Here is a 22,229-nt window from a genome sequence, read left to right as displayed (position 1 = left end):
CGAGGCGCTTGTGGCCCCTGACATAGACCGCGTGCTGTCCCTTGCCATCGAGCAGTCAAAGCGTGACGTCGACAGCACGTGCACCGTCCTCGGCATCTCACCAGGTGAGTCACACATATTCTCTGGCTTTTAGTCATCATTTTACATTTTAAAAATACTATACTCACGTCGGAAATATGTTAGCTGTCATATCGTGAATTAAGTATGTGACGTAAAGCAACTTTATAGCGATTCAATAGGTTGAACTCCGTACTATCAATGGGGCAATTATTACTCACGTCATTCTCATAGCAGGAAAAAATATTAACAGTTGTAATAATCTAAAACATCTTGTTAGAAAACTATACTAAAGAATTGAAAACTGTACTAAGTAGACTAAAGTTTTAATCGTAGTTTTTGACAGTGGATAAGCAATTAAAAAAAACGCTAAAACAGTTGTAAATATGTTTTCAATTATTTAAAAGTAACAGTATATTTACATTAAATATAGTTAGTTATAATTTACTAGCTGTGGCTTGCGATTTCGTCCGTGTGAAATTTAAAAAAAAATAACAAACAAAACCTATGTTACTAACTGATAACATAGCTTTTTCATGGTGAAAGAATTTTAGAAATCGGCCTAGTAGTTTTTGAGTTATTTCGATACATCCAAAAATACAAATCTTTCCTATTTATTAGATTAGTATCGATGAATTTGCAAAAATATTGTGAATGAAAATTTAATATCGTACTGGCCGCCAAGAAAACAATAGACAAAATTTGAATTAGAATAAAAAACAAAGAGCGCGATGTTAGCGGGAATAAGAGTGCAAAATTCAAAGCAAGCGACATAACGTTTTTATTTTATGTGTGTAGGTAATACGTGAATCTATAATTATTTGCGGGAACAATCATAATTTTTTCAACAATTAAATTATTTAATTTAACGATGGCAACATTATATGTGATACTTGCAATAAAAATAAAATAAATCGTAAACGATATGCTATTACTACCATAATCTCACGGTCATTGTATATTACTGTCGGAATGGAAACTGAATGAATTAACATGTACCGTTCTGTTCACTTCAATCGTTGAGAGGGCAATTACTAACGTAATTCATTTGCAAATACATTAAATCAAGTATTTCCAAGTACTAATAGCTCCTACTTATGTACATAACTATTTTAGATAATTCTCAGAACATATAAATGTTACGTAACCGCGTAAGTTATACAAATCTATATTTATAGATGATCGACGATAATTACTTATTAATATTTCACACCTCGCGTATTTTTATTTTTGCGTTGTTTTTTTAGTATACTATTACAATGTACAAAAACATTATGTTCTACACTCTGACGTCACTATACTCATTAAATACGTTACTGATAAGCTTATTGTTGTCTTTATAACGTTTCCACAGCACACATTTGACTATGTGTTACAACTACTAATATTATAAATGCGAAAGTTTAGTTGGATGAATCGATGTTTGTTAGAGTTTGCAGCCAAAACTGCTGAAGCGATATCGATGAAATTTGAAACAGATATAGAGGATATTCTGGATGATCATATAGGCTACTCACTTTTGTTTTTTTAACCTCACGCGGACGGAGCCACGGGCGAAAGCTAGTCTATACTATTATAATAAAGCGTAAACACACACTTTGTTGCCTAAGATGTCAGCAAGTACAGCATACTTTTGAATAACTCTTTTTTAATAAAAAGCCCTACATTTACGTCACGTTTTAGGCCATATATTTTCCTGCCATTAAGCTGAGTGGGTAAATATTTTGGATAAAAACCCTAATGTGGGAAAGATTGCTATCTACTTATGGTTAAGTAGCTGCCAACATCAAGGAAGCAAGATTGCTATAGTAAGGTAATTGGTATATTGACATTTGTAACTGAAAATTTGACAAATGCAAACAATAAATTTATAATTTCATGCGGATGGAGCCGCACGCGAACAGCTAGTATTATATATAGTAATAATAAATAGTCGGTTTTATGATAAAAATTGTCTTTTAATGATAGCTAAGTGAGTCATTACTGAAAGTAATCAATTATTTAATATTAAAACCAGGCATTAACAGATATTGTCTTTTAGATAAACATCATCGAAAACATATTACATTTTCCTTAAACTTAAGGAAAAGTACGAAAATGTACTAAGTGATAAAAATAATTGGATTACAGTACCATCAATATTGTCTTGATACGATAGACAATTTGACAAATGACTCATAACTGATTGCGATCAATTTTAATAAAGATTTTAATTATACTTGACAGTATCATTTCTGTAGATTTTATTGTCAAATACGTATATTTAGATAGCGGTAATTTAAACTTAGTAATCATTGCAATGTATCTTCACCCTTACTTTGAATCTATACTATCATAATAAAGCGTAAACACTCACTTTATTGCATAAGATGTCAGCAATTACAGCATGTTTTTGAATCATTCTTTCTTTAATAAAAAGCCCTACACTTACGTCATGCTTTAGGCTATATATTTTCACGCTATTAAATTTAGTTGGTAAATAAATTGGATAGAAACCCTAATGTGGGAAAGAGACCATAAGTTGCTGCCAATATCAAGGAAGCAAGGTTGTCGTCATGTCATGTCATTTTGACATTTGTAATTGATAATTTGACAAATGTAAACAATAAAATAAAATTTTCATAATTACATGCGGATGAAGTCGCACGGGAACAGCTAGTATAATATAACAGTGAAATTTAACCTTCGCTTAAATAAGGTATTGCTCTCCTTTCTGATCTTTCTTGTACCAATCTGCAATTATTTGTTTAAAATTTCGTGTCACATCAATTTTATTACGACAAAATCAAACCATATAATTACGACAGCACAACTTTTACACATTAAATAACATCCTGTATATTTGGTTGTTCCTAAAACTACATGTAAATTTTATTTTTATGTTCGTAATACATTTACTAACACTCTGTATCTCTTATAGACCCGCTGCAGTGGAGCGCAGACGACGTACAGTCGTGGGTGATGTTCACGTTGCAACACTTCCGCCTGGCCCCTGTACCTGCAGAATACTTCGCTATGGATGGCACTGCGCTCGTCGCACTCACTGAAGAAGAATTCAATCGCAGAGCGCCACAAGTAAGTTTAAAATTTAACTTCCAGGAATTAATGAAAACAAAAGACTGTAATAAAATTAAACAAAAACCATTACAATGTTTTCCTTCGATTTAATAATTATGTTAAATATATTTAAAAATAGCTGTTGCTCGTGACTTTGTCCGCGTTAAATTAATAAATATAGCCTATGTTACTGACTGATAGTGTAGCTTTCTAATGGTAAAAGATTTTTGTAATCGGCCCAGTAAATTTTGAGTTATTTCAATACATACACAGATACAAATCTTTCCTCGTTATAATATTAGTGTAGGTGACATCTACGTGTTTTGAATAATTGTATTGTTGTGAACAATACAAGATGAATATAAACGTCATCAGAGGCGAGTTTATTGTTCTAATCGTTTGACCCCGGGGCATATTGAGGGTAAACATTATCAAAGTGCAGCTTGTCAACGGACTGATAAGACCGCGCAAACATTGTATTGTATAGTCGAAAACAGTTATTCTGTATCCATTTCAAATTGTCATTTGGTTCTTACAACGTGATTAGGACGATTAACCTATACTATTATAATAAAGCGTAAACACACACTTCTTTGTTGCCTAAGATGTCAGCAATTACAGCATATTTTAAATTAATCTTTTTTTGATAAAAAAAAGCCCTGCACTAACAACGCGCTTTAGGCTATATATTTTCACGCCATTTTAACTTAGGGGGTTAATATTTTGGATAAAAAACCTAATGTGGGAAAGAGACCATAAGTTGCTGCCAACATCAAGAAAGTAAGATTGCCATGGTTTGTCATGTCATGTCAGTTTGACATTTGCTATTGATAATTTGACAAATTTAAACAATAAAATAAAATTTTCCTATTTCATACGGATGAAGCCGCACGGGAACAGCTAGTATTTGCTAAATTACGATGACAGTCTATACGATATTCGATTGTATGTAAAGTGGAAATTGCTTTCTGTACAATGAAAACTACAAGAGAAATCAGTGAGCACGTATCGAATAATTGTGATATTTCATATCTATAGGGAGCAAAGATCATTGACATTACGATATGTATGGAATGTAATAAACTAAATCACGTGACCCAGAACAAAATAAAAATCGAATAGACATGGTTATACATAGAATTTCAAGTTGTTTTTTTTTTAATTTAATTAACAAATTACTTAAGCTAAGTTCTTTGTTTAAGGTGGGTTTCCACTAGCATTAAAATTATCCTCTGTCTTATTCACAGAGTTAACAAGTTATTTATGTTCTTATGTTCTGGCAGTGTAAACGGTTACATCATGCGACATGTTGCAACACAAAACATAAAAAACACAAAGACTAAATAACAATGAACGCTATTAAATAACAAGTAAAGTAAACAATGAAAAAGTAAAAGTTATGTTAGCCTGAAAAAACAAACAATGCAATATTGTCTAAGTAATTAGTTACTTAATCACAATAATTGTTTTCTATTTAAGTTATTGCTAATTTATGTTTTTTGGAGACTAACAAACTATTTTAAATTTAATTTGTTAGCTGCAAAAATATTAGAAAGACATCAGGAAACATTACATTACATATTTTAGAACAAGATTAAGTTACCTAGTTCCGTCAAGTTAGATTAGCGTAACGAAGTTGCTACGCAAGGAAATCCGTTAAGGAAAACCTGGTGTTATGAAATACATTAGGTAACTTATGCAGGGCTGCATTTAGATACAATCGAAACACTTTTATCATACTTAAATATTAAACGGTCAAGTATTAAAGTCAAAGAAGTCTTTTATTAGACACCAGCTGTTGCTGGCGACTTCTCCATGAAATTAAAAATAATAACTAAAAAACATAGGCTTAATTACTCAGTTATAACGTAGCTTTTTAATGGTGAAAGAAATTTAAAATTAACCCAGTAGTTTTTGAGTTTTTTCAATTTTATAATAATAGTCGATCAATTAAATTTGTCCTTCTATTGTTTCTTTCTGGGATTATTGTTATTGTGTTTCAATCGATTGCGCATGGCTATCGTCGCACGCGCCACCGCCTCGACTTTCACCCGCCGATGAAAGTCCATAGCCACAAGCTCGCACTTGCTTGCATACAAAACGAACTATCTTGTCCATTTCAAACAATACGATACAAGATAAAAATCCTTTATTTGGTTTAAAGGTTTCATCAACTCATATTGATTTCAAAACCTTGTTGAATTGATATAATATATCTTTCTCAAGAATATCGCAATTAATTCAATAATTCGTTGTATTAGGCTGGGAGCACACTGTACGCACAACTGGAGATCTGGAAGGCAGCGAGACACGAGAGCTGGAGACCAGCGCCATGGTCAGAACAAGAACGAACATCGCCGAAACCCGTCCCAGCTGGTCTGCCCTCGGCTGACGATATGAGTGATGGTAAGCAATTTAAACATATTAATCACTAGCTTTCGCCCGCGACTCCGTTCGCGTGGAATAAAAAACAAAAGTGTAAAAGTAGCCTATGTGTTGTTCCAGACTATCTACGTCTATGTCAAATTTCATCGAAATCCGTGCAGCAATTTAGGCTACAAACTATAACAAACATCCATCCTTCCAAACTTTTGCATTTATAATATTAGTATGAATAATTTATTTATTGCTCTTTAACAGATATTTCAATATGAATAATTAGAAAAAAGTTTTTCATACGTTAAGACAAGTAATTTATTTTACTATTGAATACGTGGTATAAAACTTTACTTGTTTAGCATTTGATTAAAAATTGTTACTTTTACATAAAATGTATTGGAATATTGTCTTGCGAGTTTCATTATTAGAGATATTATCGATTAGTAGATAACATAATGTTTTACGATAAAAAGTATTATAAATTTATGTATTAGAATTAAGGACAACAAATTATTTTATCAATATATATCTAACGTTATTTACTAAAGATAATCCAATCGTAATAATTCCATATTTAAATCTGGTATCAAAATATCTATCTGCGTAAATAGTTGAAAATAATAATTCACTAACGCCATATAAGGTATTTGAAATCCATGAAAGTGAGGTTTTTATTTTGTTTTATATTGATACGGTATCTATCTATACTATACTATTATAATAAAGTGTAAACACACACTTCTTTGTTGCCTAAGATGTCAGCAATTATAGCATATTATTGGATGATTATTTTTTTAAATAAAAAGCCCTACACTAACGTCATACTTTAGGCAAGATATTTTCACGCCATTAAACTTAGGGGGTAAATTTTGGATAAAAAACTTAATATGAGAAAGAGACCATAAGTTGCCAACATCAAGGAAGCAAGGTCATGTCATTTTGACATTTGTAATTGATAATTTGACAAATGTAAACAATAAAATAAAATTTTCATAATTCTATGTGGATGAAGTCGCATGGGAACAGCTAGTCATTAATAAAGATCGACATTTTTGTAAGTCAATAAATTTTATTATACAACTTTGAGACATTGGTAAATCAAGCTAATTTATTAGAACGATGAATCGCAAACGTGTGTTGAGATACGGAATCTAAAATACTTATTTCTTAATTGGACTTAAATAACTGATTACTAATGAATTCGGATATATATATCTTTCTAACGATAATTATGTTAGTATTTAATGATCATTTTATTCTTAACTAGCTGTTCCCGCGCGGCTTCATCGTTATAAAGACTTTATTCTTTTGGTTCTATTTTTAAAGTTCTCAATTGCAAATGTCAAAATTACCGTTACCAAATAACCTTGCTTCCTTAATGTTGGCAGCTTGTAGTTTATAGTCCCTCTCCCATATAAAGGTTTTTTTTTTCAATTTGTTTACCCGCTAAGTTTAATAGCGTGAAACAAATAGTGTAAAGGGTGTCGCAAGTGTAGGGCATTTTATGATAAAAAGAGTTATTCAAAAATCTGCTGTAATTGCTGATATCCTACGGCACCAAGTAGTGTGTGTTTACACTTTATTATATTGGTAGAAATATAGATTAAAAATATTAAGCAACATGCAATAAACTTGAGACTGGAACGAATTATCCAAAGTTTGTAAAATAATGAATAAATTATCATTTCAATCGATATTTTTTGCAAGAAGCTTCAAATGTTATAGATTCCATCATATCCAATATAAATGTGCCTTGTTAGTAAAACGATAGTAAAAAGTCGTCGAACGGTCTGCGTGGACCGATGTGGCACATCAATGCATCAGCCTCATGCATTTTGTGATCAACCGTTAGCCGCGGACCCACATACGTACAGACAAACAACCTAATGATAAATGTCCAACTGTATAGGTACCAGTTAACTTCGTACTTTACGAGGGAATTGAAAATAAAGACAGAATGGTTACGGCGTTCATTTCAAATGAAAGACATAGTATGATTGGTTTTATAGAATGTGTTATGAAACCGAATGTTAAGTTGTTTTTATTTTTTATATTGTCTCGGATGACTTTTCAAGCGACCAACTCTATACTTCTATACTATTATAATAAAGCGTAAACACACACTTCTTTGTTGCCTAAGATGTCAGTAATTACATCATATTTTCGGATAATTCTTATTTTTAATAAAAAAAACCCTACACTTACGTCACGCTTTAGGCTATAAATTTTCACGCTATTAAAATTAGGGGGTAAATATTTTGGATAAAACCCTATTGTGGAAAAGAGACCATAAGTTGCAGCCCACATCAAGGAAGCAAGATTGTCAAGGTTTGTCATGTCATGTCATTTTGACATTTGCTCTTGATAATTTGACAAATGTGAATAATAAAATTAAATTTTCATAACTTCATGCGGATGTGAACAGCTAGTATGTATTAAATTTAAAAATAGGACACTTGTGTCCTTTAAGTTATCGTACCATTTTTGAAAAGGTGGGCAACGCATTTGCAATTCATGTAGTATTGTTGATGACTATGGGGGTCGTTGTTCACCTCTAAGTATGTCTCCCCTTTTTAAAAAATTACAATCCTCTACATTACAAAGGGCTAATCCTGAAAATCGTCTAGATATATTAAGAATCGAGATGGCTAGTTTATAAAAAAGTGCTGGATAGTAGCACAGGAAACAGCTATTGGCAATTATCTCTGTCAGCATTCCGCGGCTGTTGCGTAGATGGAGAGATTTATACTGACGTCCAGTCGGATAATAATGAGATAGAACTAAACAAGAAAGATTCTTGATAAAATGCAGCTAGTACAATTAAAGCAATGGAAAGTTAAAACTGATCGAAAAATATCAAATTATAAATAACACGAGGTATGTTTCATATTGTTATCTTTTTAATCAGTTTAGATTGAATAACTGATAATGTTTAATTAGCTTTATTATTATTTGAACTGGTAAAAACAAAAGATAGTCTGGTTGTTCTGTATTTAAATAGACTCGGCGTTTTTAAATTTAAATCTCGATTCATTTGTTTCTTGATTTATTTTTTTTACTTATTTTTTAGAATTTTGCCAGTTCTTTAATGTAATAAAATAAATAATTGATTTCGTTTTCAACAAAATTGCCTGTAAATAAAACTTAAAATTAGAATTGTAGAATGATGCATTTATGGTCTAATGTTAGCTCTTCGCAGTAACGCTATGTCCCGTTATTTAATCCATCAAGCCTTAACCATAGAAGTTCTATCGATCCATTCACTGCTTTAGTTTGAAAAGATAAGTCCAGTTTTTGCGCCGTTCCCGGTGACATAGATGTGAACTGGTATACGCAAGGTCACTATGTGTTCGAGATTGATTGGTAACTACCATCTTTGTAAAAAGTCATCCGTACATCCATACACATTATTGATTGTTCTAGAATTTATCGTAGTTATGTTTGGGTTAGTGTTACTTGATGTTTTTATTATTTTACACAAGTATCAATGCTGGATATACTTGAAATACTTTATAAATAATTGATCAATTGAAAATGTAGAAAACATTCGTGTAATTGTACATTTGTTAGTTACACTTTTGACTAATTAAAACACGCAGTTTCATTCAGTATTATAAGAATAAATTTATAAACATAAATAAATCTCTCAAATTTATATCATCGTAAGCTCTTATTTTATATTATTTTATTTCTGTGCAACGTGTAAACTTTGTGGTGTTAAAATAACTGTACGAAATGTTTGCCACATTAAAGCTTCTCTAAATAGAACTGGAGGCAATAAAGAGAAGAGTTTCGTTTACTGTAAACGTTTTACTATCTTTCAGTGGGTTTGCAGTAAAGGTCAATAGGTTTTAAATAAACAGAAACGTACGTTAACATCGAAGTTCTCAAATAAAACGGTATTTGAGTTTATCCTATTCGGAGAGATGTTGCGAAAGGCCTTGTGAAGGAGATTTTAAAAAGCATATTCATTTTTTTTGCATAAAACAATTTAAACGACATTGTATGAGTACTAGGATTATATAGATCTTCTCTAGCTTACTATACGCATTCAAGGGCTTGGAGACAACCCTTGGGGTGACTAGATCATAGTCAACTACTGAAATTCCTCGCCGATATATGCAGGTTGCATAACGCTGCTTTTCTTCGCCGTGTTATATTGGTATTTAATAATTATTGTTTTGACAGATGAAGACTCAGAGTCAGTGAGCGTGAGTACACCGGGTGCAGGGTCGGGGAGCGCAGGGGGCAAGGCGAAATCGGGCAGCACGCACATTCATCTCTGGCAGTTCCTTAAGGAGCTACTAGCCTCGCCGCAAGTGCACGGCTCAGCGATACGATGGTTGGATCGAAGTAAGTTGAACTGATCACTTTAATCAAATAAAAAACGTTAAATTTATCTCAAATATATCTTTATCACATGTTATAAAAAGAATTAAGAAATCCTTATCTAGTATTAAGTTGCCATAGCAACATATTACTTGTTTCGGTGTATACGGCAAATATTGATTATAAAACACTAGCTGCTGCTCGCGACTTCGTCCATTAATTAAAAAAATAATGAAAAACATAGGCTATGTTTAAAATTGAAGATATATGAATTATAATATATTTAAAGTGATAAGAACATAATTTAGTTAATACAATAAATGATGAATCGATCATATTCAGTGTCAATTCATTATTAATCAGCTTAATAATTGTTATCAAATCATACTGATTTAACAACAAACATGTCAAATTAGTTCTTATATAGACAAATTAAATTAATGTATCTCTAACATCAAAATATAATGTTTACATTTCGTACACGTGATATAATACTTATTGGATAAGCCCATTAATAGCTGCACAGATTTTATTAGAACCAGATTTTTGCATATAGAAGTAACTAGCTTTCGCCCGTGACTCCGTCCGCGTGGTACTAAAAAAGTAAGTAGCCTATCTGTTCTTCCAGACTATGCTCTACATCTGGGCCAAATTTCATCCAGATCCGTTCAGCCGTTCAGACTACAAACATCCATCCATCTTAACTTTCGCATTTATAATAATAGTATGATAATAGGTTTTTTAATTCCGTTCTGACGAATTTGAAGGCAAATTAGCCTTCGTAAAAGCGACAACTGTGAATCCAGTAATTAAACATACATTATGTAATACAACATATCTTAACTTTGAGTCTAGAATGTTTGTACGACATAATTTAAATAAAATAAATCCAATAATAGTAGCTGGATTATTTATAACTATTTAATAGTCCACGACAACTACGTCGCATACAAATGAGCACATCAACAGTTTGTTTTAGCATTTTATCTAACTTGGCAACAACGAACGGAACGTGAAGTAATTATAAAAACATCACTGTGGGTTTCGATTGTCATGATATTTTTATTGACAGCTATTGTTGTCTCTGTCTTTACAAAGACAATGAAAGGAATAACGATGTTTATTAATACAAATATAACTGCAATTGAATCCGATGTGTTTTACTTTAATTGGAATAATTATAATGCTTTTTTTTAATTTATTTCAAGTTCTAATTTGATAAAATTTTAACTGTTTGTTGACCTGTATTTGATTTTGTGTATACGAAATACGAAAATACGATCTAGTTAATTAGTACAACAATGTATCGGTAAAACAAGTCGTAAAGTTAACGTAAACAATTATGAATGCAATGAATTAAATTATAAATACATAGTTAAGTTTTCATTGATTATGTGCATTCAGTTATGGTTAATATATTATGTAGTGTACAATCGATTGTTAGTGGGAATTTCATAACAACATTCTAGTACCAAGGTGAGCAAGACATTTACTCGCCATCTGTTAGGTACGATGTGGTGTGGCGCTGCAAAGGTTAACACAACTTCGTGACTTGCCACTACCAATGGTACGTTACGATTTATACGTTGTTTAATTCACCATTTAACTATAAACGTTTTTGCCCCCTTCGTCTGTCGATCGCGTTTTAATTTTTAAATGCTCCGATAATTTGAACTGAAATTCGTTCCGTCGTAGTTTCCGAAAAGATTTCTGAGAAAATCTATAACGCCGTTCAGACTATCGTGTTAAGAATCGTACCACCGTATCGAATCCTAAACGCTCGCGAAGGTCATTTATTTTTGTACTTTTCAATTTATATCTCAAAGATGTCGAAATAGTAGACGTTTGAATTAATCTTTATTCTGTTCAAACGCTACAATACAAGAAATCCCGTAACTAAATTTTTATTTGTCTTAAAGTTGTATTATAAAATATAAAAGCGTTCTCAAATTTCGGTTTCTAATAAATCTACAAGTGTAGCAACACCACGTTCACTGCTCTACCAAAAGTTATCGTCTTATTTGCATCGAACTTCTATTTAACGATGTTTAATGTATGTCTCGTTGTTCAGGTAACGGGGTCTTTAAAATTGAAGATTCAGTCCGTGTCGCGAGACTGTGGGGCAAGCGAAAGAACAGGCCGGCGATGAACTACGATAAACTGTCGAGAAGCATACGACAGTATTACAAGAAAGGAATCATGAAGAAAACCGAGAGGAGTCAAAGGCTCGTCTATCAGTTTTGTCATCCGTACTGCCTGTAACTATTTACAGTGTTGTTTAGATTTAAGTTTAATTGTAAATATTTATTGTAAATAAGTGAATGCGAGAGCCGCGGTAATGCGGACGGTACGAGGGCTGGTTGCGATTTGCGAAGTTAACGCAAAACGTGGCATAGCCTTAGAGTTAGTCGATCGGCCGCCGAAGCCCAGTAAGGGCAGTACGCCTGGGGACGTTCGCGCGGACCGATTGTTGCCCCTCCATACAATTCGGGAAAGGTAATTTTCTCTGGAATTCTATTGGACGGGGTAATTCGATTGTCTTAGTTTTAAGTTCTTTTTACCGGCGATTAGATGACGATTGTCGATTTTTTAAACGATTGTAAGTTTAATTACAATTGCGATTGTCTATCGAAAGCTGGTAATGTTTATCCCATATATCTATGATATATTTCTAGTACGTTCTATGAACATGTAGTTAAGTGTAGTCGTAAATACTTTGAAACGATTTGTTGAATAATTCAAGACTCGTTTGTTAGTATTTACTTTAGATTTAATTTTATTTGTAATTATTTAAAGTAGATTTAAATCTTCGTATATATGAACGTATTGTCGACATTTCGTTGATGTGCTGATGTGTGAAAGATAACTGTATGAACTGTGATTTACGATTAGTTTTAATGTTTACTGATATTATTATTATTAAGAGTGATATTGTTCACAAATAAGGGACACTTGCAATGTACGTGTAGTTTTTCTATGACTTTCATCGGTCAATGATTCTCGAATCGGCTGCTAAAAATTTTGTGCCAAATAGACATTGAGAAATTCAAATTTATTGGGGACAAAATTTTGCTAAGAGTAATAAAAGACCGATGTAATTATGTAAATTGTAAATAAAAAATACTCTATGTTTAAAACAAAAATGTGGTGTTGGCTTAATTGGGTTTTAGACTAAGTTAGTTTAAGTATCGACGCAGTTAGCGTTTGTAGCAATAAAGTTAATTATTGGACCAAACTAATGTAGAGTATATGAATCTATGTAACACCATAATGATATTAAATGGCCATTTAAAGGAAATTTGTGTTTTTTTTTCTTAAGAAAAGCAGCAGGACTCCACTTGTAATGTTATTATGGACGCTGAAAATACTCAAAATATAACTAAAGGATAGATCCTTTTTAATTTAATTCACAAAATATTAATAATATCCTTAATATACCCTAATAATATAAATAAATCATAATAATGAAGTTAAATGTAGAGTAAAAAAAAACTGAAACAGACAATTATTCATTTTTCCAAATAAATGATATTCAATTTAAACTTTTAATAATAGTCTATTAACACAGATTATTAATACCAAAAGCTGATTAAAAAAAATAAATTTATTGCAGTTTCGTCTTGAGAACAAACTACATGGTTTTTACTAATTTTATTCGGATCACGATGAATGTCAAACTCAAATCGGTGAAAACCAGTTGTGTTTTAGAATAAAACGACAACCTTTGCATTTTTATAACTACTTCGGAAACATACTGAATAGTTAAGAATTTAAGACAACAATTTAGATAAGTTAATTCGTAATAGATTGTTTGAAAAATGAAAGATCACAGTTAAACAATCAGGATACTGTTTACTTTGTGGTAAGTTTCTGAAGTGGAAGATAATGGAAGTGAATTAAAAATCCCTTTTCGTCCTTTACATGGGAAGGATTATAATTATAATTGCCCATTGCATCACGTTGCGTAAATTTGACGTCAACAAACACCCACTGACGAAATTCTTTCAGTGAAAGTGCCGGCCTTTCGCTACCACTGGAGGGGAGAACGACCTCGGGTAGGGGGAGGGAGGAATGCCGCCAATTGTGTAAGATGACACTTGATAATCCACTCCTATTGACGTTTAAGTTTGCATTATAACAATGCGAAGACAAAATTATATCTTAATTATTAAACACTTAATTAACATATAAATTAAGCTAAAACCATACTAATATTACAAATACGAAAGTTATGAAGGATGTTTGTTACAGTTTACTACTCACTTTTTCTTTAATTCCACGCAGACGGAGCCGGGGGCAAAAGTTAGTTAATCTATAAAACGACTGTAAAATAAACAAAGATAAAATTAATTTGACAAACCTCAGTCTTAAAACCTATACCAACATAATGAATTAGGCAATAAAATTTACTAGTGAAATGTTGACAAGTATGCCTAGTTGCTATTAGGTTGGTAATTTAGTTTAGCACCGATAATTTTGGTAACTAAAATAATCTCATCTGTATGATTTGCTAATAGCTTGCTTTTTTAATGTTCAGATACATTTAGTTACTAGATTACTCGGTGCTCGACTAAATTACTGCGAATTTTGAGGTTATAATATTGTCAGATATTTACCTGACGTAACTTTACCTGATTATTCATTTTTGGTCCTTATGTGTGTAAGAATTTCACCTCTGTATAATAAAAATGATGCCAAGGTCTTGCAGATGATGAGTAAACCGTGATTCATTTTTCTGTTCTTGTTTAAATACTTTTAAATTGAAATCAAAAATAGCACATGGTAATAAGGCTTACAGCCAGATACACGCTTATTTTTTTAAACCTGCGTTAAGGGACTCTTGAATATGACAGTTAATGAGATTGTCTACTATTTATTGTATTTACTAGCATTAGCGTGCGATTTCGACCGCGTATAATTAAAAAAAAAACAAAAGGGAGTGGCCTATAGGTTGTTCCAGACAATTCTTTACCTCTATGCCAAATTTCAACGAGATGCGTTTAAAGGTTTAGGTTACAAACTCTAACAAACATCCATCCATCTAAACTTTCGCATTTATAATATTACTATGACTTCATAGTCATATTAGCAGTTTTACATCAATATCTTTATTTTTTATCTTATTGTCCTTCAAATTTCTTATTTTTTAATCGTAACTATGAACTTTAGCCTCTCGGTTTTTTTTAGTAAAATACGAGATGTGTCACAGGAAAAAGTTTTAGGGAAGGCCAGAATTAAGGTTTACAATAAGTCCCGCGAACTGTCGATTGTCGCTTTGTGGTTAACTTAACCGTGAAATTAAATTAACTGGTAGCAAAAAAAGTCCAGCATATAAGTTCTTAAAAGAAAAAAAAATACTTTTTTACCAAGAAGGCAGACAAACTTTTTTTTTTTTAAATACTGCACTTATGTTTTGCATTGGTGTTTTGTCTTAAAAATATTTAGGGTGAGTTGCATCATATCGCCGGTTATCGTTATTGTTAAAATTAATTTTAACGGTAACATTTACAGTAACCTTAACATTAACTTTCTAACGTTGCACCGTGACATCTATTGTAAAAGTTATAGTAAATAGGGTTACAAGTGATAAAACACATTATCTCCCAAATATTTACATAAGTAATATTTTTTACACTGACATCATTTAAATTTAAATGTCAGGAAAGTGTCTTAAAGTCCGTTGTCATTACATAATTTGGAAATCAATTCGACGGTTGGTTACAATCGACGGTTATTATAAAATAAGATGGCAAGCACGAGCAAAACTTTTAGTTTTTTAGTTTTTAGTAGAACTCCACGAATAAAAACTAAGGCATAACGAAGAAAAACATCACTTAGAACTGATTAAATTAAATTTAGAAATAGATATCTTAAAATCAAAAATAAATAATTAGTCTTTATTAAAATAGGTTTTTATTTATGTCTGAACTAGTCTACGAAAATAGTTATTAATTAATATATTTCTGTTACATTCATCATTACCCGAGACTGATGGACTATTTCGTCTATTTTTCGTCTTCATCTGTGACAGCCTCTTCTTCATGCTGTGAAAATGGCATAGGGCCACTGACTTTTCTGCAGATGTTATGTAGCACAGCCATTGCAACAATGATTGCTTGAGCTTTTACTGGGTTAGTCCTGAGTTCCCAAGATAAAGAAGGGAACCTTTTTTTCCAACAGCCAAAAGAACGTTCAATAACATTTCGCGTACGAATATGACTTTCGTTGTAAAGGCGTTCAGCCTCGGTGGTAGGATTGCGTAAAGATGTGAGAAGATATGGTTTTACACCATAGCCTTTGTCGCCCAGCAACCAGAAATCATCATCAGAAAGTCATGACAGCTGCCTGGCCAACGTGCCACTATGTTATAATAAATACATAGCTGAATTACATATTACTTGAACATTAAGGGAAAAAACTGTTTTCTATTTCTGTAGACTTCAGCATCATTTCCACCTGGAGATTCTATTGCTATATGGGTACAGTCACCTATTGTTTTTGGAAACGCACAGATTTCATAAAATTTTCTGGCCCCATATTCCATAGCTTGCCTATTTTGAGGCATAGATATCCACTCAGAACGAAGTCCAGCAATTGCTCTGCTTACACGATGTATTGATCGACACACACTGGATTTATGCACACCTGGTGACGCTGCACCAATACAACGTTGGAAAGATCCACATGCATAGTACTCGAGAGTCATCAGTACTTGCTGTTCTGGTGTTATAGCTTTGTTCCTGTTAAGAATAATACACAAGTAAGAAAAGTTTCCTGGAAGAGATTGATGTATGCATGTTTTTTTCATTTACAATTGCTATCTATTTTCCTTTTATCATCATACTAATGTTAGATAGTTAACTATTTTGATATATTCTGTACTCAAAAGTTTTAATTTCTGCGTGGACGAAATTGCTGACAAAAGCTAGTATATGGTACAGTATAGTAGTAGCAGTAGTATATATATCCATCTACTCACTTCATTGTCTTTGTTTGAAGTAATGGTCTTATTGAAGAAACCAGCGCTTTTACCACAAGTTTAGATACACGAAACCTGTCCAAGAATTCTTTGTCATCCCAATTTTGAAATTTATCAACACGACGACGGACAACTTCTCTCTTTCTTCTATACTCAAAATTATCTTCGTTATCTTCACTTGAAGAACTTGATTCCCATATATTGAGCGTAGTACGGACATTATAGTAGCGAGTATTTCTTTTTCTATTTTTTTGTAGATATGTATTTATAATATTATTTTATATAGGTAAGAACTTGCGACAGCTGACATTACCCTACACACTGACATTTGTTAACTATAACACTAACCGTAACCGGCCAAAATTGGGCGGTCAAAATTACCGTTAAATATGACGTCATTTTAATCAACGTAAAAATGGTGCAACGAAAATCAAGCGCAACCGTAGATTTAACCGTCGTAAAGACCATGGTTACGGTTACGGTTAGTTGATGCAACTCACCCTTAGTTGCTTAACAATTACTGTTTTTTAATCTATGAAATTAAAATGTAAATAATTATCACGCTTCATACTCATAAGATATAGATCTAAAGCAACTATATTGTTATTATGCTCGTGACGATATCAAATGTTATGAATAATTTCCCATTTTGCTTCAAGCTTAAACTAAATTTTGTGCGCGGCCCAAGTTGCAAATGTTGCGTTACACTTGACAACATCGACTTGTTTTATAATATAAAAAATATATTCATGACAATATTATATTTGTTACGAAACATTTGTAAATTACGAAAAAATGACAGTCTTACAAAACAAAATAAAACGAAAATATTATTTGGACATCAAAATATTTCTTATAATTTTTTTTTTATTAAGGTAGATAAAAATTTATTCAGCCTATTAGTTCTTGTGGTTTTTCGGTCATAAATAATCTAGCACGATTTCCGCTATTTTCTTACTGCTTGGGACACAACAAGGCGTTGCCTAAAGGTCGGCTACATTCCAAAATTGTGAGTCCAGTCCAGTCTCCAGCTGGTACGAACGGCGCGGCGTCCATACCTAACTTAGAAATTATTACTTGCGTCGCCGTTTGTTGTTATTAGATACCTTTGTTCTATAGTTTATTGCATCAAATGCTATTCCGTGGAAATATAATTCGGTTTCTTATATGAAACATAGATAGGGTTAATTTGAGTAACGTCTATTAGTTAATACAATTTTAATGGATACTTATAAAAATATTTTTTAGTCGATGCCCAGCTCGTCTTTTTAATTTATAAAGTAAATTCTATTTAAAATATACACAAACATACCCTTTCAACCTTAACCTTATCTTACAAACCTTCATGATGTCCATTACGATAAGCTAAAGTAATCTAGAAAAGCTGATAACTGACTGCAGCTTGCTGATTTCGAAGAACAATGTGAACAAAAATCCTTAAACAATGTGTTAGGTACTACTTTTCTTCAGCAATTAAAGTAATTTATCATTAAATACGTATTTTTAAAACGTTTAAAGGTGAAATAAACAAATAATGAAATCTCAACATTATTTTGTGAGATGTTTAAAACTTGTGAAATTGCGTGAAATGGAGCGAGTAGCATATTCGGGTATGACGTCAATGTGACGTCATTCCGTTGACATCTGACATTTTAGCGCCTTGTTAATAGTGCATTTAAAATGTTTTTTAAAGTCATTACTTCGTACAAAAGGGCACAAAACATACAGTGATGCATAAAACATGCATTATATTTCTTGAGAGTTTATTGTAGCATATTTAATCAAGAGAAAAAGTTTAATAGTCTTGCATTTAATTGTGTTAAGGTCTATAATTATAATATTTAAAGAATGATTAAGGCAGGTAAGAGTGTGGAAGTTAAGGAAGAAATTGCCGAGGTGCATACGGCTGCTCGGTCGCCATCACCTAAATGTAAAAGCTCTGAGAAACGTAGAAGTAGATCAGCATCACGCAAACTTTCCAACGGCCATGTTTCAAACACTGAACCAGTAGATACGCCAACTACAGTTGAAGAAAAGCCAGAGACATCGGCAGAGAAAACTAAAACAAAAGACAACTGGATAAATTCAGAACAAGAGTCTCTGGATGTTGAAATTCCAATTCATGACCAAATAAAAATGGGTATATTAGGATTTGTGGAGAAAGAAATAAAGAAATCTGATAAGAATCCATCATTTGTATTTTATTCACATGACCCAAATGGCTTGGAGGAGAAATTCATGAAGAATTTGTCAAGACCTTCTAGTGGGCATAAGGAAAAGCGAAGTCCATCTTATAGGAAAAAGAAGAGACATTCATCTCGACACAGAGACAGGGAGCTTCATGACTTCGATGTCCCTGGGTCTAGTCTTAGTGCTTTAGAAAAGGTACATTTTTATTGTTAAAGTTAATTTACTGCAAACACATGAAAATATAAAACTTTTTACTAATTGTAATATTGAACTATATTTCTTTAGACACTTTCAAGTGTGGCAATTTTTTTTTACTTTATATTTAATTTTCTAACATAATTTTATTTCAGGTTGATGATTACTTAAAAGAGTACAACAAAGATGAAGTGGTGACCCTCAGTGGTGAGTTGGAAATTGAACCCAATGATACAGAAAACAATGGAACTTCCAGAGAAATAAGACACAAGCCGAGAAAGACTCGGCGAAAAACAAGAGAGGAGCGCACAGAGAGTGATGCTGTTAGTAAGGAAGTTAGCCCTAAAGTTTTTAAAACTGGCACTAAAAGTAAAAATGGAACAAAACCAGGTAAGAAAGTAAACATTAGTCAATCCACTGCTTATGTGCCCCCTTCTAACTTAAACATAAAAAGCAATAGTTAAATAACAACATACTGTGAAGTAATTCAAACTATTGGTTACTAGCTGTTGCTCGCGACTTCACCTGTGTGAAATTAAAAAATATAGCCTATGTTACTCATAGATAAATTACCATTCTAACGATGAAAGAATATTTTAAAACTGGCCCAGTAGTTTTTGAGTTATTTTAATAAATGCAAAAAACAAATCTTTCCTCTTTATAATATTAGAATAGACAGGCTTACTTATATGGCAAATAAAAATACAATTAAAAAATACATGATTTTTTTACATTTCTAATTACAGTGAGGCCAACCGACTTATCAACAATGCTGGAGAGATTAGAATCAAATGTTCCATATAATGATCAGTACATTGACAATCCATTTTCATCACCATCACCTCTTACATCACCAAATGATGAACGACTTGATCCATTCACTCGGAGAACAGAAAAGATATATCTTCAAGGTGGTGGGACATTTAGAGCTGTATCCAGAGATAGAATACTAGAAGAACAGCAAACTAGAGATGATGATAAATATTTAAGGTAATTATTATGAGTAGTAATAAATTTAAATTACTAAAGTTATTATTCTTATTGTTAATTCAAGAATAATAATGTCAGACTTATTTTAAATTTAATCAATAAGTTAGAGATATAAGAATTTTCATCGTGATAATTTGAATGTAATGGTGCAAATTATTGATACTTTTTGAATGATTAAAGTTACTGGCCACCAATAATTTTGAATACTGGCTGAATGTGCATTGTATAATAGATGTCAAGGCGACGATCAAATGACTGATGACAGTTGTCATTGAATGAAAAATGTGCTTTGTTAATTACAAAATTAATTGGTTAATCTCTGTAAATGTTTGCAATCCTAAAAGATTTTGTCGTGCACTTTTCATTGAAGATGGTGATTCTAATGTTACGCGATTGTTGTTTCATTATTTCCGACATATGCACGCCCACAATGGAGGATCGTTACCGTTTATGTGATCTTCCTTTCGAATGAATTCTGCAAACCACTCGTCCGACTAATATATTAATATGTTAGTAATTTCATAACAAAAAGTGAATTGTAAAATTAATTTTAAGACTGACAAATATACAGGGTGACAGGGATTTTATAAATTTTTTTTATGAGTAGTGCTATGTTGCCCTCCCATTCTTCCCTGGGACTTTCCATCCAAGCATTGAAGGATGGTTAACTGAAAAATAAATTACAATTTAATTCTTACACATTTTTTGTTAATTATTTTCAGGTTAGGGAACTTAACACCATTAGATATAGCTCTTAACGTGCAGAAGGCGTGGAGAAATTGCACTCCGGCGTGCCACGGGGTGCTGGGAGGGCTGTCGCTGATGCACCTGCTCCTCATCAGCTGCTCTGACAGTCTGGATGGTGGGCATCTGTCATTCCATGCTGTGATCACCATGCCGTATGTGGCTACATACTACTTCTTCTGTATTCTGTGTCTACTATCAGTTTTAGATAGGTAAGTTTTTTACAATGCTTTTTTTTAAATTACATTTTTGCTAGTAACTTTTGAAAATGTGGGATATATCTTAAATTAAGTTATAAAAACCTCTTAAAAGACTTAGGTGGTGGAAAATTGATATTTTTGTATTTTCACAAACAAAGGTAAATCTGAAAAAGTCTTTTTTTTAACTCACCACGGGCGAAGCCGCGGGGGTCAGCTAGTAAATAAATAAATACATTAATTTAAAATAATTAAAAAATGTTTGCAGACTGGATGTAGGCAGCATCGAGGTGTCCCGCGGTCTGCAGCCGTGGTTCCAGCCCATCGTGCTGGTCATCCTCTACACGGCCTGTCTGCTGGTCTGCTCCGCCGCCAGGATGTACGACGAGCTGATGGTCTACCAGTATGCGCCCGTCTTCCTCAACACCACGGGGAATGTAACAGTGGTTAGTTATTACGAGATATATGTTTTACGCGCGTATGTTTGTTTTAATATAAGTTTCTTATAGCGGCTTAGAGCTTTAACGGCTGAACCGATTTTGACGAATGAGGTTTCATACGACACGTCTTCTCTGGAGTGTCATAGAATATATTAAATCGCCGTTTAACATTAGCTTACGTGAAATCTTAAATTAAAAAAAATGGTTAAAGAAAAACGAGTTCAAATACTACTAGCCATAAGTTTTTTATATTATTTTATTCAGTGTAGTAGTTTATTCAGTGTGATATGTTTAAAACCTTGAGCGCACGAAATAGCGCCCTCTATTGCGTGCGTTTGAAAACGCAATCGCATTTGTGTTTTGCAATGCAAACAATAGATGGCGCTATTTCTACTACTAGTGCTTCAGCCGGGTGTTTTAATTTTTATATTAAATAAAAAATGTAGCCTATGTTACTCACAGATAAATTACCTTTCTAATGGTGAAAAAAGTTTTAAAATCTGCCCAGTAGTTTTTCGAGTTATTTTAATACTTACAAAAATTCAAATCTTTTCTCTTTATAATATTAGTATAGATTAATTAATAAAATGTCTTAATGTTACATTCAGCCATCAGTACCCGCCTTCTATGAAACATGGACGCAGCTGTCGGTGTGGCGCGCCGTGCTGGCGC

General features: G+C 32.5%; 3 protein-coding genes across 3 annotated transcripts in view; 2 read left to right on the top strand and 1 right to left on the bottom strand.

Moving 5' to 3' along the window:
* Position 1: 1 nt before the first annotated feature.
* Positions 2-13,120, top strand: LOC106105656 (DNA-binding protein D-ETS-4-like; the record flags this gene model as incomplete). The annotated part of the gene is made up of 5 exons (XM_013286080.1): positions 2-104; positions 2,978-3,132; positions 5,376-5,520; positions 9,682-9,846; positions 11,894-13,120. Coding segments are annotated over 5 exons (759 nt in total), but the record flags the coding sequence as incomplete, so codon positions are not given.
* Positions 13,121-15,311: 2,191 nt separating this feature from the next.
* On the bottom strand, positions 15,312-16,977 carry LOC106105694 (putative nuclease HARBI1). Its single transcript, XM_013286120.1, has 2 exons — positions 16,802-16,977; positions 15,312-16,562 (listed from the first exon to the last, which is right to left on the bottom strand). Exons 1-2 carry the CDS (start codon positions 16,804-16,806, stop codon positions 16,217-16,219), a joined length of 351 nt encoding a protein of 116 aa, XP_013141574.1. The 5' UTR covers positions 16,807-16,977; the 3' UTR covers positions 15,312-16,216.
* Positions 16,978-18,348: 1,371 nt separating this feature from the next.
* The window catches only part of LOC106105655, a 5,337-nt gene continuing 1,456 nt past the window's right edge, over positions 18,349-22,229 (top strand). The window contains exons 1-6 of the mRNA XM_013286079.1: positions 18,349-19,186; positions 19,342-19,576; positions 19,933-20,176; positions 20,899-21,132; positions 21,386-21,563; positions 22,166-22,225. Coding sequence (XP_013141533.1) covers positions 18,650-19,186; positions 19,342-19,576; positions 19,933-20,176; positions 20,899-21,132; positions 21,386-21,563; positions 22,166-22,225 — 1,488 coding nt within the window. The 5' untranslated portion in view covers positions 18,349-18,649. The remainder of the gene's footprint in view (positions 19,187-19,341; positions 19,577-19,932; positions 20,177-20,898; positions 21,133-21,385; positions 21,564-22,165; positions 22,226-22,229) is intronic.

The sequence above is a fragment of the Papilio polytes genome, unplaced genomic scaffold (assembly GCF_000836215.1).
Source record: "Papilio polytes unplaced genomic scaffold, Ppol_1.0 DF822733.1, whole genome shotgun sequence".
NCBI classification, from domain to species: domain Eukaryota; kingdom Metazoa; phylum Arthropoda; class Insecta; order Lepidoptera; family Papilionidae; genus Papilio; species Papilio polytes.
Note: the sequence above shows the minus strand (reverse complement) of the source record. Positions and strands in the feature narration are given on the sequence as shown.